The sequence below is a fragment of the Numida meleagris genome, chromosome 6 (assembly GCF_002078875.1).
Source record: "Numida meleagris isolate 19003 breed g44 Domestic line chromosome 6, NumMel1.0, whole genome shotgun sequence".
NCBI lineage: Eukaryota > Metazoa > Chordata > Aves > Galliformes > Numididae > Numida > Numida meleagris.
This window is the reverse complement of record NC_034414.1, coordinates 8,432,968-8,449,838: the sequence shown is the minus strand read 5'-3', so window position 1 is coordinate 8,449,838 and position 16,871 is coordinate 8,432,968. Positions and strand designations below refer to the sequence as shown.

General features: G+C 37.5%; 1 protein-coding gene across 9 annotated transcripts in view; it reads right to left on the bottom strand.

Moving 5' to 3' along the window:
* The window catches only part of GALNT18 (polypeptide N-acetylgalactosaminyltransferase 18), a 321,281-nt gene that overhangs the window by 96,915 nt on the left and 207,495 nt on the right, over positions 1–16,871 (bottom strand). For all 9 annotated transcript variants that reach the window (XM_021400989.1, XM_021400987.1, XM_021400985.1 and 6 more), the window contains one exon: positions 6,826–6,992. In XM_021400989.1, coding sequence (XP_021256664.1) covers positions 6,826–6,992 — 167 coding nt within the window. The remainder of the gene's footprint in view (positions 1–6,825; positions 6,993–16,871) is intronic.

The following is a 16,871-nucleotide window of genomic DNA, read 5'->3' as shown; positions in this document are numbered from 1 at the left end:
TTGCCATGAATTTTGAGCTGCATTACCAGACGTTACTGGGGCATGAACAAGTGTACACAGATTTCACCACTTCATATCTCAAAATCAGAACAAGATTACTCATTCTGCTAACTTCTGCTGGCTGCAGAAACAGATAACCAGGGGACTATGCTTTGCTTCTTGTTTTCTTCCTATATATTTTCAGATGCACCCACAGCAGATGGCACAGAAGCCAGACACACCTCATTCCAGTCCTAGCATCAGCAAAGGACACGTAGAAGTAAACATACACTCAAAGGATCATCAAAATTGATTTATTCAAGTCTTAGTGCTAAACATTACCACTATTAAAACACGTAATTTGTATCAACAGCAAAATCTGTTCTCAAATCTAAAAAGGGACCAACTTCCCATTCTTCCTAGCATCTGATTCCTTACTAGCATTCAACAGCCATCTTCCATGAAAACATGACTGAAAGTTTGCTTATAATAAAGACTTTAGAATTAAGACCTCTAACCAGTAGGGCAAATGAATCTTTACAATGACATCAAAGCGTACACAATGCATAATCCACAGCCTCAGACTGAATGCATGTCTGAAATAAAGTTTGTTTTTTTCCTTCTTTTTAAATCATTTATTTGCCTTAGAATTTTGTTAGCATTGAGATAAGAGAAGAACAAGAAGCCAGACAGAAGAAAAGAAAGCCCAGAAGGAGACTGCTATTAATATGTTTTTAAAATCAGCACTCCTACCTAGGTATAAGATCTGCAAGTAAAGCCATTTTCAGAGTATCCTATAGTAGAAAACCTAGCAAGCATTTCAACAGTTCTTCTGAGATTTATCACTGCTTTTGTAAAGAAAATAAACCAGGCAACCTCATATTCCTAAATATCTCTTTAACATCAACAAAGAAGAAAAGTATGTTTCTAATGAAAATCTTGATCCTACATGCTTTTTGAAAAACTTCTTTTTGTTCAGTGTTTGGAGGACACTGCTGCAAAGCTCTCAGAAGTGATACAGTTGCATATGACCACTACAGCACTATAAATCAGAAGATTAGAATCTTCTGACACTCAGCAATATTAATGTAATTCAATGCCTGTATTCAAGGAAATCTCACGACAAAGGATGACAATGGTTAAACTGAACATGTTAGAATATTTCATTCTTAAGTAATGATTCAGAGAAAAAGGAAGAAACCTTATGAAATCCGAGATTCTACTGCAACATTTATTATTAACTTTAATATGGAAAAAATGTCATAGAGAATGATAATTATTGCTGCAATATAAAATTTTGTCACACATACTCTGGACACATTAATGCATACTGCCTCCCCACAAAGCTAAACACATCATAACTCACAATGAAACTTTCAGATAGATTTCAAATCAGCTTAAAATATCTTCAAGAGGTGCTTGATAATGCAGAAGGGCTCAATGCCAGCAAAAAAGACTCAAAAGCCAAGACAGGGCTCCACTGGCACAGAAGGTCAGCACCCTATCCTCACAGGCAGGATAGGACAAGTCAGAGAGTGAATAAAATGCTATTTCAGTCATCCACAGCTCAGACAAGGCTTTTTCTAAGTACATTTCTGAGCTCTAATTAACCATCAGCAGTCTTGGAAAGGGGCACTTAAGGTGTTTTAAAGCCTTTCCTGTGCAAATCCCTCTCCCTCAGCTGCACAGAGACAGCTGAAAATCTCTGCCTCTTCTAAAGGCAAAAATGAACAAATGATTGCATCGTCAAGTTATAAACAAATGAGTACATTCACTACCTCTGAAAGGAAAGCAGCATTCCTGAGGAGAATGGGAAAGATTTTGATCTGACAGATAGCACTTAAATTACAATAAAACAGTTGAAATCAGCGCATTTAATCAATTTCACAACAATGTGAGACTGGAATGAGACCCAAATGAACAAAACTTGCATTTGGTGGTGGGTATTTTTCTGTTTTGTTGTTGTTGTTTGTTTCTGTTTTTAAATAAATCTTCCGTTTTCATTACACAGTATGCACGAGCAGTCACAGAAATGTATTTTTTTCTTTACCTTTCTATTAAATTGAATTTTAGTAATAATATACTTGGCAGTACATATGAACCATCTGAATGTTATGTTTATCACATTCCCATAGGAAAAGATGCATGATGAAATACATACACTAAGCCATGCAAACTGTTTTATTAAAATAAAAGATCAAACTTTTGGACCTGTCCAATCTTTTTTCTGCCTTTACAGGGCACACACTGGCATTTTCACCATTTGCAAACTTGAAACATTCATGTAAAAAAGGGGAAGCTTCACAATGATTAACTGACATCTCCTGAAAAATAATTGGGTACTTGAAAAACTTCACTAAGGTTTAGAAGAAGTCATAGAGAGTTTGCTTGACATACCCTGAAGTACATGAAGTACTATTGCTTACATTGTTCAAGATAAATGGCCAGAGTTTGAGAGACTTTGGCCATACACTTGAATATATGGCTTCTGAAATCAGCCTTGCAGAATTTTAACAAGCCGTCAGTTCTTCCACTGCTCTTTTCTGAAACGCTCAGATTTACTGAAATTGGGGAATTATTCAGGTGCTCATTATTAAATTTAAAATTTGGACTGGAAAAAGAATTTAATCTGCTTTACCGGTATACAATGCCCTTTCAAAAGCAAGAAATTCCAGTGCCCTCTCTTCTAGTGCCAACTACAGTACTTGCTTTTGTTTTAAACCATTATGCTATGTGAATCCAACCAAATAGTGCAAGAGGCTCAAAATAAAACGTATGTTCATTTGCACTCTGTCTGATCTCTGTTCTTACTTTCTTCTTTCTAGTCACTTCCCATACTGTGATGTTTCTTGCCTGCGAGACCCATGGCTGTGGCCTCATTGAAAAAATCTTACATTAAGGTATAAAAGTTGCCATCCTTGGCGAAAGCATCAGAGCAAACACGGTGCTTATAATGAAGCTTCCTACAGATCTCTGAGGATTCTGGAGCCAGATGCAGACACAAAGCAAGCTTTTGCCTGCTCAGGTCACTTCACAGGGAAACTGAGTAACGCACTTATCCTTCAAGCATTAACAGCCACAAGCTGAAGAGCTATATATTAACAAATATCTAGAATGACACTAAACATAAAGGATTACTTTCAGAGATGCTAAAAAGGAGGAAAGAAATAGAAAAAAGAATATTGTAAAAGTGAATAGCAAAATAAATATTTCAAGATTTAAATTAACAATAGAAAAAACCCTCAATCATATTTATAATCACTCCTTTTCCTACCAAGAATCCATCTCAAAATGGATGCCTATTACCAAGCCTTCAGCATACATTCTAAGATAGAGAATGGTAGGAATCTAGTTTACCACTGTGGGGAAGATACATCAGAGAAAGATTTAGAAGAGTGTCTTCGTTTCAGCTGGGATTAAATTGTTTTCTTCAGAGATGCTGGTATGATGCTACGTTTTGGTTCTAAGACAAAAACAGTGTCGATAACACACCGACGTTTATATGTTTATAGCTGCCACTAAGCAGTGTTCTACTGAGCCGAGGCCATTTTCAGCTAAGGGCACAAGGAGCTGGGAGGGAACAGGATCGAGACAGATGACTAAAACTGTCCAAAGGGATATTCCACACCACATGACATCAACCAAAAGGAGTTTTGAAGGAGGTGGAAGTTCATCTCCCTCTCCTCCGCTGCTCGAGGGGCTAGCTGGGCATCGGTCAGGGGATGGTGAGCAATTCCTTGTGCACCACTTGTTATAGACATTCATAGTAAATATATGTTCTTAGTAAATAGTTTTATCTCAGCCCATGAGTCCTACCTACTTTGTTGTTGTGTTTTTTTTCCCCAGTTCTCTCCCTCATCCCACTGGGAAGGGGAGATTGAGAGAAGGACTGCGTGATGCTGAGCCACCTGTTGGGTTAAACCACAGCAAGGAACAGTAGCAAATCCTGAAGAATTTTTCTAGGCAACTAAGTACCATTCTGCACAGTTTTTTTTTTTTTTATTATTATTATTATTTTTTTCACAGAATAACATACAGCAGCAAGACAAGGCAGCCAAACCAACGGCTACCTTCCTCTCAATTACTGCCTTTCTGTTTGGGGTCAGGAATGTAAGGGGTTGAGGTGCTGGTGGAAAAGAAAGGTAGTCCTGAATAAAAAGCACAGCCAACCATAAAAATATCATACCATGCCATACGAATACTGGTACTAACACAAGATGTGACTGAACAGGTCTTCCTGAAAGATTAAGTGGTCCCTGCAGTTTCTTATCTATTTCGGGTAATAAATACTATAGAAAATAATTTTGAGAAGCTTATAGAGCAGAGTGCAAGAATTGTATTTGTTAGGCCACTAAAATGACTGATGTTTCTGACATGGCTCTGCAAAGTGCCTGTTGGAATAAATGTCCATCAATTCTAGAAAAAGAAACTCAAACTCTAGAAACCTCTTTTTTCAGCCAAATCATTTTTCTTCTTCGATGACCACCTTGTGGCCAGTTTGTCTGTAAGAGGCCTCAAGCACTGCAGCACCAATATTCAATCAAATTCACTGAGCTCCCGGCATTATAATAGCTGGAGCTCTTTGAAAGATCGCAAGAATGAGTTTTTACAAACACATTCCAGAGTCTAAGACCATGTATCAATGTTGTATTTCAAAAATTCTTCCTATCAAATTCCTATGTATTGCATGATGGAGAAGTGGAAAAATCAAGGCCAGCAATGGTGCATAATCAAAACCGTACGTGAAATGCATTGCTGAAGCAAAAAAAAAATCTCCCTCAGCTCAGAAATTTCTGAATTGTGTATGTGAGCATGCGCACACGTCAATTTTGTGCGTGTGGTTTTGTTTTACTTCAGTTTACTATTTGAAGCAATTTTTCTTTTATTTTTTTTTATCACATTGCTACATCATAGATTGTATCATAAGCAAAGAATAACAACTTATAAATCTTGCATGCCAATTTACCTACACTGTTCCATGAGCAGGTGTTTGCAGAAAAGCTTGGGCAGCCTTAGGTAAACATAAACATTGCATTATTCACTGGGACTGGAATTAGATTTGATAAAACTCAAATCAAATTGTTGGGTTTTGTGTATACATAATGAGTCAGAGTTTTACATTTTCCTTCACTGATAGCCGCCAGAAGAAGAAATGATGATAAGTATAGCCTGGGAAGGAGAACTTATATAATTGTTTACAAATAAGTTTCTCTTCTATTCAAATCCAACGTACACCTATGATCAGCAACAAGTCTCAGGATCTAGCTACAGGGATCACATAACAGCTGTAATGATGGTAAGGATAGGGAAAGCCCTTTGTTCAGTGCTGTATTTCAACAGGATAAATTCAGATTCTCCTTGTATTTTAGTAGTTCAGAATTAACCCCACTGCGAAGCCACATTTTAAAATTCATCATCCTATGTTTATTAAAATTTCATTGGTAAAGTTGCTTGAGAATAAGACTTGTAAATAATGTCCAGCACGGGCTCATTAACAAAAACCTAGGCAATCAGAAATAAGCAGTTCAGTCCTTCAGATCATGGACAACAAAATCTTAATATGGTAGAAAAGCAGCAAGATAAATGTTGCCAATGAAAACCTATGAACAGTCAAAACAGTGGAGAGAATAAGAGAAAAGGTATTAGCACTCTAAAGGAGATGTCTAAGAAACACAAGCACATGAAACCATGCAGCTGAAACAGGAAAAGCACAGAAAGCATATAATAATAGAATCAGCTAGGCTGGAAAAGATCATCCAGTCCAACCATCCACCTACCAACAATAACCCCACTAAACCATGTCTCTCAACACTATATCTAAACGTTTCTTGAACACCTCCAGGGACGGTGACTCAACCACCTCCCTGGGCAGCCCGTTCCAGCGCCTGACCACTCTTTCAGAAAAGTAGTACTTCCTAATGTCCAGCCTGAATCTCCCCTGGCGCAACTTGAGGCCATTCCCCCTCGTCCTGTCACTAGTTACAAAAGAGAAGAGGCCGACCTCCAGCTCACCACAACCTCCCTTCAGGTAGTTATAGAGAGTGATCAGGTCTCCCCTGAGCCTCCTCTTCTCCAGACTGAACAATCCCAGCTCCCTCAGCCGCTCCTCATAAGCCCTGTGCTCCAGACCCCTCACCAGCTTTGTCACCCTCCTCTGAACACGCTCCAGGGCCTCAATGTCTTCCTTGCAGTGAGGGGCCCAAAACTGGACACAGTACTCGAGGTGGGGCCTCACCAGTGCTGAGTACAGAGGGACAATGACTTCCCTACTCCTACTGGCAACACTATTTCTGATACAAGCCAGGATGCCATTGGCCTTCTTGGCCACCTGGGCACACTGCTGGCTCATGCTCAGCTGAGCATCAACCAACACCCCCAGGTCCGTTTCCTCTACACAGTCTTCCAGTCACTCTGCCCCAAGCCTGTAGTGTTGCCTAGGGTTGTTGTGGCCAAAGTGCATGACCCAGCACTTGGTCTTGTTGAACCTCATCCCATTAATCCCATAATCCCAATCTCATAATCTTCAAAGCATACTAAAGTACTAAGAACCATAAAACATCTTAAATCTTTAATCTATCATTATACTCAAAATTCTGCTTACGAGACACCTTAAACATAAAGAAACAGTATTCTATATTGGCACATTCTCTTTTTTAACATACACACTTACGTATATTTGAAGACAAAGCCCAGCACAATTGTGATATGAGGAAGGGAGAAAACACACTGAAAACGTCTGAAAGGCTAATGGCATGAATAGGAGCCAGACTTCAAGATTTCTTATATACGATTCAACCTCTATGAAAACAAACAAACAAACAACAAAGGACAACCAAAATCTCTTACCGTTATTACTATTATCATCAACTAAAATAATCTCTTTGAGCAGATGAGCAGGAGTCCGGTCAATAGCGGAATGAATAGAGCGTAGAATCACTGAGAGAGCTTCATTAACAAATATGAATACAATGCTGACCTCAGGAAGTCTGTCAGGAAATGTAAGGTTTCTGCACCTAAAGAGAAAGGTAAAAAAACGAAGATGTAAACTTGTGAAGTCACAACATTAACACAAACTGCTTCAGGGAAATCTACCCCTAGTCAAACAAATGTCTTTTGCAGACAGTGATCAGATGATCTCTGTGCCTGCTCAGAGCACACTGATAGGCAAAAGGAGATGAATTAGTCTGCAAAAAAAGTCATCTTTGAAAACAATTTCCTGAAACTATCTGCACAACCAAGGCATAAAATGAGCTCTTTTTTCCACTCAAGGTCCAACACATTGAAAAATTAGCTTGCAAACCAAATGCAAACTCTTGTTTACATGCAGTTTCCAACTGCAGCTGTTCACAACATCTTTCTGGACAGTGCAGACATGAATAAATAGTCTGCCCTTTAATTTGAAAAGCATATTCTTGATAGCCAAGTTAATTACTTTTGCAAGTATATCTACCAGTCAAGAAACAGGGCTTCTTCCTCAGCTCAAGAAAAACACAGTAAAAGACCCAGCTCCAAACAACGCCTTTGATAAAAAAAAAGCCCAGACAGACTGCATAGACAGAAGAAAAAAGGTACAAGGATGTAAAACTTATCTGCAAACTCTGCCAGGAAGTTTAAGCAGAAGGAGGACTGCTCTCTTAACCTGGAAGATTTTCCTGCATTTATTTATTTATTATTTCAATAGATATGTATTTTGGCCAAGTAATTTTTAAGTCATGCTTGAATATGACTCCTTAATTCAATTTCATGTTCAGTTAGAAGAGAGTCACATTTTTTCCACTTTTTTTTAATGTATATATTTGTAGAGTTAATGAATACAGACAAATATCACATGGGCATTCCTCTTCACTCTCCAGGCGTTAAACAAAAATAAAGTTCATTCAAGATAATTAATTTATATTTAAGTTTTTAAAGCTTCCCGAAAGAGTTAGTGCCCAGGATATATGGTGTCCAAAACTATGGATATACACACAATATTCAAAATTCAGCTGGCCAATCAATTTTCTCTATTCTAATTTGAATTTGATGGAAATCACAGTAAAGAAGTCCTTACATGCTTTAGGTACTTTTCTCTTTGTCACCGGGCGAAATAATTGCTTCACTGCTTGTGCTGATACCAGGTACCACTGAAATCTCCCCTAGTATTCTCTTCTCTAGGCTAAATAGTACCATCTTTATATGTGTACATGAAGCCTCACTTTTCAATGTATGAGGTTTCAAATCTTCAGAAGGAGAACAGATGGTTTTCCACACCTGCCTCCTGTACCCTAGAGTAAGTATTTTAACCTCTGAAATAATTCATTAGAAGAAGGTCAGCTTCTAAGGCAAACAAACTCTTAAAGCACTGCTCAAAAACCTGCCTAGATGACTGAGCAGGGAAAACCGGCACAAATCAACTTGGGTTCAGCTCTGTCATAACTGAGAGAAGTCTCTGGCAACTGTTAATTTGATGTGCCACAACGGGTAAGCAGCAGATGAAAACAGGATTTTCAAGGTGTATATTTCAGGTTTAAGGGTGCACGAAGGTCCCTGTAATTAGAATCACATCATGATTTTTAAATGCTAAATCTCATAATTTTCAGGAGATGCTGTCCTATTACAGATCCAGATAACTGAAGAACAGACCAGTTCATACATTGGTATGTGCATGCCATTCTGCTCAAAGAAAAGAAATCGCACTGTAATCTGGATAACGTTACTATGTGCATGTAATCTCTCATACATAAGTTAGATGTACAAATTTGCATGGACATAATGAGACTAACAAAATAACTAACAAAATTATAGTCTCCTTTACAAGTTCATAAAACTTGCAGATTTCTCTCTGATGTAACGACTGAAATTTCCTCCAAGTTTTGAAAATTAGGATTCAAAAGGACAACAGTATGAAGTACTCAAAAGGCTTAAGCATCTAAAAATAATCTTCGGGATAAGCCTATAAGAATCTACAAAGCTATTTCAGTGATTCAAACGCACCAAAAAATGCATAGATATATAATAGTACAGCAATCAGAGCTACAGTCAGTCTTTTAGCTATGTAGCATAGGCAGTTACCTTGAGCAGTATTGATGCTACAAAGAAGATAAAAAGGAAACTAGTGAAAATATTAAAATGTCACCTAATAGACAAAGAACAATAGTGATTTTGGAAAATATTTTAAATTACAATTAAAATACACTGAAAAAATTCAAAGGATTTACCTCCTCAAAAGCTGAACTTTGTACTCTGTCAAATAAGCCAAGGTTGAAGTATGTTTAATATACATTTGCACGAAAGTGCAGTGACAAATTGTATTTAAAAAAAAAAAAAAAAAGTTACAAAATCAACCCCCCAAAAACAGTTGCCCTGCCATAGATTTATGTATCAAGTGAAATGTTGTAACAAATCTTCTGTTTGTGACATGTCTTCCACCTATTTAAATGAAATTACTTGTATTGTTTTTTCTACCTGCATTCATTAATATTTTTTCAAATAAAATCTTAGTGGACAGGATTTTCCATTGTCTGGCACCTCGTGCAAAACAAGGGCATCGTATATGATATGACTGTCACTTGACTCCTATTTTGCCCCAGTATACACCAAAATATATCTGCATATGATAAAAGAGAACAGAATTAGGCTCCCATCAAGTCCAATTTGTTTAATGCTTTACAAATGAATTCTTTTTCAGTGAGGGTACATTCCTAAATTGAATTCATGTTTTCTATTTTCTACTCAGGCACATTTATCATCTTTACCTCCAGCTTGAATTCAATGTGTGTAGAGTTTTTTGTTTGTTTGTTTGTTTTTAAATGCCTTTTTCATTGTTAGTTTTCACGACAGAAAAATTAACTCCTTTTATTCTTCTTAATGTTATTTAAGCAAATTGGAATTAAACACACCCAAGTTAGTTTCTGCACAGAATGCAGAGACTTCGTGTAGTTTCACATGAGCATCTATCTTTGTGCTAAGTTTTATTGCTAACAAAACTTCATACTTCGGGAATGAAAAAGAAATAGCTACAGGGAAGGGGTGTGTATGTACATGTATAAAATATACTCTGAATGGAGAAAAAGGGAGGAAATTGTATGGCTCAAATGCTGGTATCCATTAAGCCCTAAGAAGTGCACAGTTGCATGGCAACGGCAACGTACACGTTTTAATGACAGCTCTGCCTCTGACTTGTTCTGGGGCCTTGGACAAGCCCCTAACCTGCCCAGGTCTCAGTCACTCCCTTTTGCAAAGAAAGGCTCACAAAGTATTGAACATACTTCAGTACGATGATTAAGTGAATTTTAAATATAAATTCTAAATATAATTTGAAATTACAATGAAGAGTATCATCACAATGTAGCTAAATTTACCTCTCACAACTAACCCTGCTAAATTACATTGGGTTAATAACACTAAAGTAACAGTTGTCATGGTTACCAGAAATTTAGAGAAACTCCTAGTGTTCTATTTCAAGCATAACTCTGACAGCTGGAGGACAGCATACATTATGAATCTTCTTTCAAATATTTGTCTGTAAGAAAATTATATTCATCTTGAATACATTCATTGTGATATAGCAGTTCAGCTAGTCACGTTAAAATGATTTTAGCATAACTATGGAGCAAGAACAATAAACGAGAATGATTTCCTGCATTAATAACTTATCTATTAGACCTTCTACAAATATATACATTATGAAAAAGAAGTATTTTCTGCATTTTTTTTTAGAATCTATCACTTAAGAGTTACATGGGTATCACAGCCAACAGCAGCAACAGAACACATCTTGAGTCTAAATCGTTAAATTGTGTCATAGCTTCCCCCTTTTTTTTCTTTTTTTCTTTTTTTAAATACAGGATACAATGAAGCATATTACTAAAAAAATTGGGGTTAACATCTCATTCTAAGAATCTATGTGGGAGGATGCATTAGTTCCAACTGAATAAAAATTTATCAGAAACATAAGCAGAAAATGAAATATATTTTCTTCAAGATCTGGTGTTGTCATCACCAAAATGACAAACAGAAGTTTAAGATGTATGGGAGGAAACAAAAATCCCATTCTGGCAAAAATGAAATAAATAGAATTTAAATTCTTGCAAAAGATCTGAGTTTTGTAAGAATTTCATCTCAACTATTAACATTTATTGATTTATTTTGTGTTTATTCTTCATTTTTCCTTTTACAGTATTATCAGTACTTCACGTGTTAATTAAACTATAGTAACAAAACTGACATTGAGCAACAAATAATTTTTATTTTCTCCTGAGCTTTGAGTATTGCAATCCAGTATTATGGAACTGAAGCCAGCAAAACATTAAGTTAATTTCTGCTGCAAATCTAGAAAATGTTGTTTGTGGCAAGGCAGCATTCAACTGTGTGAGGAATTCGCATACAGTTTCCATATAACTACAAGGAAATACGGTCAACATTATTTAGGGACTGGTGGTGGGAAAAACAAACAAAACATTAGGGAAAAAGGAAAGATTAGATGACAGAGAAGCTGATAAATATCCAGGTAAATTCCAAGACTGTAGCAAAAGCGTGAGTTGATCTTGCTCTCTAAGCATCTAACAATGCTGGTTTAATTGTTCCTGATGGATTCCTAACTTCTTTTAAAAAAAAGATACTCATGTTGATAAAATTACACAATAAAGATCAATTTTTTTTTCTTGGTATTTTAAATCAATACCTTTCTCTGAATAAAGCACTTAGAACAGCAAGCTAGGAGCCCATGATCTCAATAAAACTCACTTTTTATGAGCATAAGGAGAATTCTGTACATCTGTTTGGACAAAAATTGTTAGACTCTTACAGTGAAAGTGAACATGGATTACAGAATCACATTTTCTCCCAGTTAAAGGAGAAAACAGGGAAGAGCAGAGACACACGTACAGCATTATTAACTTGGGTTACAACAACTTGGAGACTGCAGCCGGTTTGATACCACCACTAGCGATATTAAATACTTTTAGAGGAGCCATTTGGGCAGATGCATTCAGACACCACAAACCGAAGCACAAACCAGAATTACAGAGGGTGGCCACTGATATGACTCAGTTTGAAGAAGAGAAAACAGAAGAACCAATGGTAGAAATGAATAAAAGAGAGTGGAGAATGAACCAGGTATTTGACCAACAATGCTGAATAACTTGGTAATTTTAGAACTTCTATTCAAAATAATCTAATAAGCAAAGGAGTAGACTTCTGAGCTCTTTAAAAAGGACTCCTTTGAGTCCTATGCAGTATTTAGACTGTCTATTATGATTAGAAACAACTGAACTCTGTGTAAAACAAACATGGAGTCACACACATCACTAACAAAGTCCAGTAAAATAAAATTAGTTCATGGATACATGGTGATTTAAGCTCGGATGAAGCTAAAGCTTATGGAATGCAAATCCCTAGGAGCTAGCTTTTAGGGATAAGCAGAGCTAACATACAAATTCCTAATCTGAACCTCACAATTAGGGATCACATGTTTTTCTTATATCAGTTTTAATAAAGGAAGACCTACAGGTTTATATAGATCTGACGCTGTTTTGCATACTACGTATGGGTCTGCACGTACCACTGTAATACTGGCAGTAGCACAGACAGATGTACACCTATAAACAGCTCTTGTCCCAAAAACACAGCACTCTCTTCAGTGAGCAGATGCTTAAATTTTCTCTCTTCTGTGGATATCCTGCTTATTCCATTTTGACCCCAACTCTGCTGCTCTTCAAGGCTTCTACCATTTTCTCTTGCAGAACTGAGACTCAAAGCAATAGAATCTGGGATTGGTGAAATGTTTGAAATAAGAAGCACTTACAAAACGATCTGAGGCTTTCTCTGCACATGAAACAGGGCACCTTCTCTGCTTTTTCTAGTTGCCAAACAGCACTGACTCAGCTGGGAAAAGGGCACATCTGCAGCAAGCGAAATGTTGTACCACTTATTTAGCAAAGTCCAAGGAGGAAAAACAATTTGATCTTTAAATTCTCCCCTTTTGGTCTCCACTTCTTCATACAAATACCATTTTTTACAAAGGGAAAAGAACTTTGGTTGACTGTAGTTAACACTGATTGAAAAAGTTCCCTTAGCCACTCCCTTCTTATCACATGGGCTCTGCAGGAGCAGAATTCTGCAACATAATTCCTCTACTGGGGTCCCATTATACACCTTTATTTTTCCCTGCTACTCCTCACTCTCTCATTACCCAAGCAAAAAAACAACATTATCACTCTTTCGCATTTGTGCTTCAGCAGACTGAAGAAATTTACAAGCCAACAAAGTAAAAGCCTAAGCTGCATCCACTCAGAAGGAGATTTGATACGCAGGTTTGGGACCCCTAAATAACCTAACTCTTCATAACACCTTTCTGAGTGAGTTTGTTTAACATTTCACTTGCAACAAGCTTTGTGGGTGCTGTCTGCCCTACCTAGGGTAACTGAGCACAACAGGGCAACAACGAATACAGAGTATTATCCTATTCCTGTGCTCAGTAAGGCCAACACTGCTTTCCTCAATGCTTCCAAGCTCATTAGAGTCAGTAGTTATTTGTTACTCTGTCACACAGACACATTATGGGCTAACAGATGGCTATGTGGGTGGTAAACAGCAGTGCCCAACTGCAGCACGAGGAAATACATGGATACCTTGTGAGAGACAGCATCAGAAATTCTCCCCAATACTGCTGAGTTATTTTGATGTGAGCACTGTAGGCAGAATGAAGGTTACAGCTGAGTCACACCAGTATGATATTAAAAGGGGCTACAGTATTTCTCAGTACCAAGAGACTCTGTAGTAACACAGGCACATAATTTGATAAGAAAACAGAGAGTTATGACTGCAAGTTGTTATTTATCAGTAAAGACCAAAGACAGATACGTCAAACACCTAAGTGTGTCCACAACATTTTTCCTTAATATTCTTTGATGACTGCACCCTCCTTGAATCTATTTCTGCTTTGGTTTACATGTTGCATTTGGTTCCTCAATTTGATGGTTCAGTGTGTGAAGGAGGACTTTGATGTCTTAAATCTGCAGTAAGTTCTTGTTATTTTTTATTCTCAGTATCCAGAACGACACAATTCTAAATTGCCTTGTTAAAATGAATGTAACACTAAGGAGAAAACTGAATAAAGTTATGGTGCTCACTTCTTAAGAAATAATAATCTAGAAAATAATATAAGTATGGTCCAGTTTTCCTAATCTGGGTAAACAAGAAGCTGAAACAACACAGATATTGTAACACTCAGAAATCTGGGGACCTCCGGAGTACGGCGCAGATGCTCAGACTCACGTAGCTGGCACCACAGACTCAACAAACTGCACAGATTCTTAGTGCTCACTTTGTTTTACGACCTTCTCCTCCCTCCCAACCCAAACATTCCTTTAGTGAAGCTCATTTTATTTTTCTGCTACTGCTTGCCTTTTCCTCAGTATCCAATCCTGAATCATCATCTTGACTACAGTTACGACTCAAAACATACATGGCTGAGAAAAGTCACCAAGATGGCTGCCTCCTAAGCTTCACCTGCTCTTTGTGCAGCTTACGCCGTTGTTGGCTACTTAGTAAGTTGTTGCCGCTACTGCATTTGCCTTTCCGGCTGATCTTGGAAATAAACACAAGCAGCCTGAGATAGAGGAAAAATACATTGTTGAAGGCTGAGGCAGTGAACCTGAGAGTCACTCACGTGAAATACTGACCTCATGCTGCAATTTTCTCAAAGTTATGTACAAGCACAAAGCCTGCAGGCAGCAATGAGGAGGCTATGCAGGCCGCTCTGCTTGGATTCACAGCCTGTAAGAAGCTAAGCATTTTGACATCTTCGGGTTTGTGCAGGTTCCTCAGAAATATAGCCTTTTCTACTTCAACCCTAATTAGCAAAGGAGCAGTTAAGCCTGAGAAATTTGGGGACTAAAGGAACACTCATTTGTTCTTAGCCTGCCAACTTAGCGTCACACTCTCGGCAGTTCACTTTATTCTTCCAGACTCAACAGAGGCCAATTAGATGAGAATTACACTAGATACCAGTTATATTTCTGTTCTCTTACCAGCAGCTGATACTTCACGTGATATGCTATTAATACAGATGATAGAGCACAACTGAGACCGGATGTATCCATAAGAGCTCCATTTTCTTCAGCTAACTCCCTATAAGCCTTTGCTAGGATACTTATGTCACCTTGCCTATTGCAGAAGCACTGTTAAATCCAGGCTGATGAACTTGGTCAGATCTAGGAAAACTCCTCTAGGAGCAACTGTAGCACTGCTGTGATACCTGTGCTTTATTGCTTTTCAGTCGGGAAGTTGATTAACTCCATATCTCCATGCTACTTGCTCTGTGCTCTCTTCAGAACAAGCCATCCGTGCTTTTCATGCTATGCTGCTTAAGTCTATTATCTGCTCAAGAACAATTTTAATACATCCATACAGACTCTAGAAGTGACTAATGCAACTGGCTTTACAAATAGGTGCTAGAAATCCTAGCAGATAGTTGTGGCGAAAAACATACTCCTATGAGCTAAGATTTTTCCAAATAGTCATGTACATGCTCCCACACAAATGAGAATTTCCACATCAGGACTGAGAATTCTTTTTTCAGAAGTCTGACTTTCAGAATACCCCGTAACACTGTATTCCACAGATGCTTGCTATATATGCAGCAAACAGCATACATGCTACCTAACAATACATTTCATTTCCCTCAGTATTAGAATTAGCTGCCATTTCATGTCAGGTTACCCACTCACTTCTGAACCATGGTAAAGAGTAGGGGGAAAAAAATCTTCCTAAACTATCATTACTGATCTGCCATTTTGTATCCATCTGTCTATAAGCATACTGCAATGTCTAGCACGTTTTTAGCAGACAGCTAAATAAGAATTAAAATTTTCACCTAAATGAGGATCATGATTCATTTTGAACTGGAATTTCTTTTAAAATCCCAATCAAAATTTATTTATTTCAGATAAAACAACATTTCATTTCTCTGTCTTTTCTCATACCCGCAATTATAAGAAATTTAGACTGAGATCATTCAGAAGAGTCAGTTTGAAAGAGAAATAAGAAAAGACACACTTCTGTGATCGGTATCTTGTTAGTTACAGAAGATTTATTTTTCCTCTAAATTAGCTTACAATCAAAAAAAGCGTTTGTCCCTACAGACAATAAGAAATTTCTTTAATCAAACTACAAACATAATTGCATGGCCCTTGGTTTCCTTAAGGTTGTTATTTCAGCAAATTTACTACACGCATATTTCTAAAATGTGACATACCATAATAGATACTGTAGATGTATTTAAAATTCCTGAACTGCTGCCTCCAATGGTGTTCCTATATTTTCATTAATATCGCTCAATATATGGTAAAATGTATTGCTTGTTGCTTCAGTTATTAAAACATTTGCTTAGAAGAAGTTAATGAGATCACATTTGGATTGCATTTGGGATTGGTGAGGAGCTAAAAAGCCCTTCACATCTTGATTACTGGTTCAATTCATTAACCGCCCATCCTATTTATTTTAATGTTTGATTGTTTTTGTTTTGTGGGGTTTTTTTTTAATGAGCTGCAAAAAAGGCAGTTTTCATTCCACCCACTTCCCCATCCCCAGAGCTGCTATGTCTGCGGAAAGGAAAAGATGTATCACCAAGGCTGAAAAACAATTGAGTATTAACTGTCTCTGTGAATGGTCCTACTAGAGTAGGACTCAAATGCATTATAGGAAAGGCTGTCTGTTCACACGGTGCCATCTATCTTACCAAAACATTTTGAAATAATAGTGAATGTATTTATGCTGCCTGACACGAGTGCTTCCTAGTAGAGGAAGTGGAGCTGAGTGAAAGCTGGAGGTTCCATGGTCTTTCAGCTGGTACACACTGCTTGTCTAAAATGCATATTGTACCACTGGAGCTCAGCAGTCTCATCTGCTTT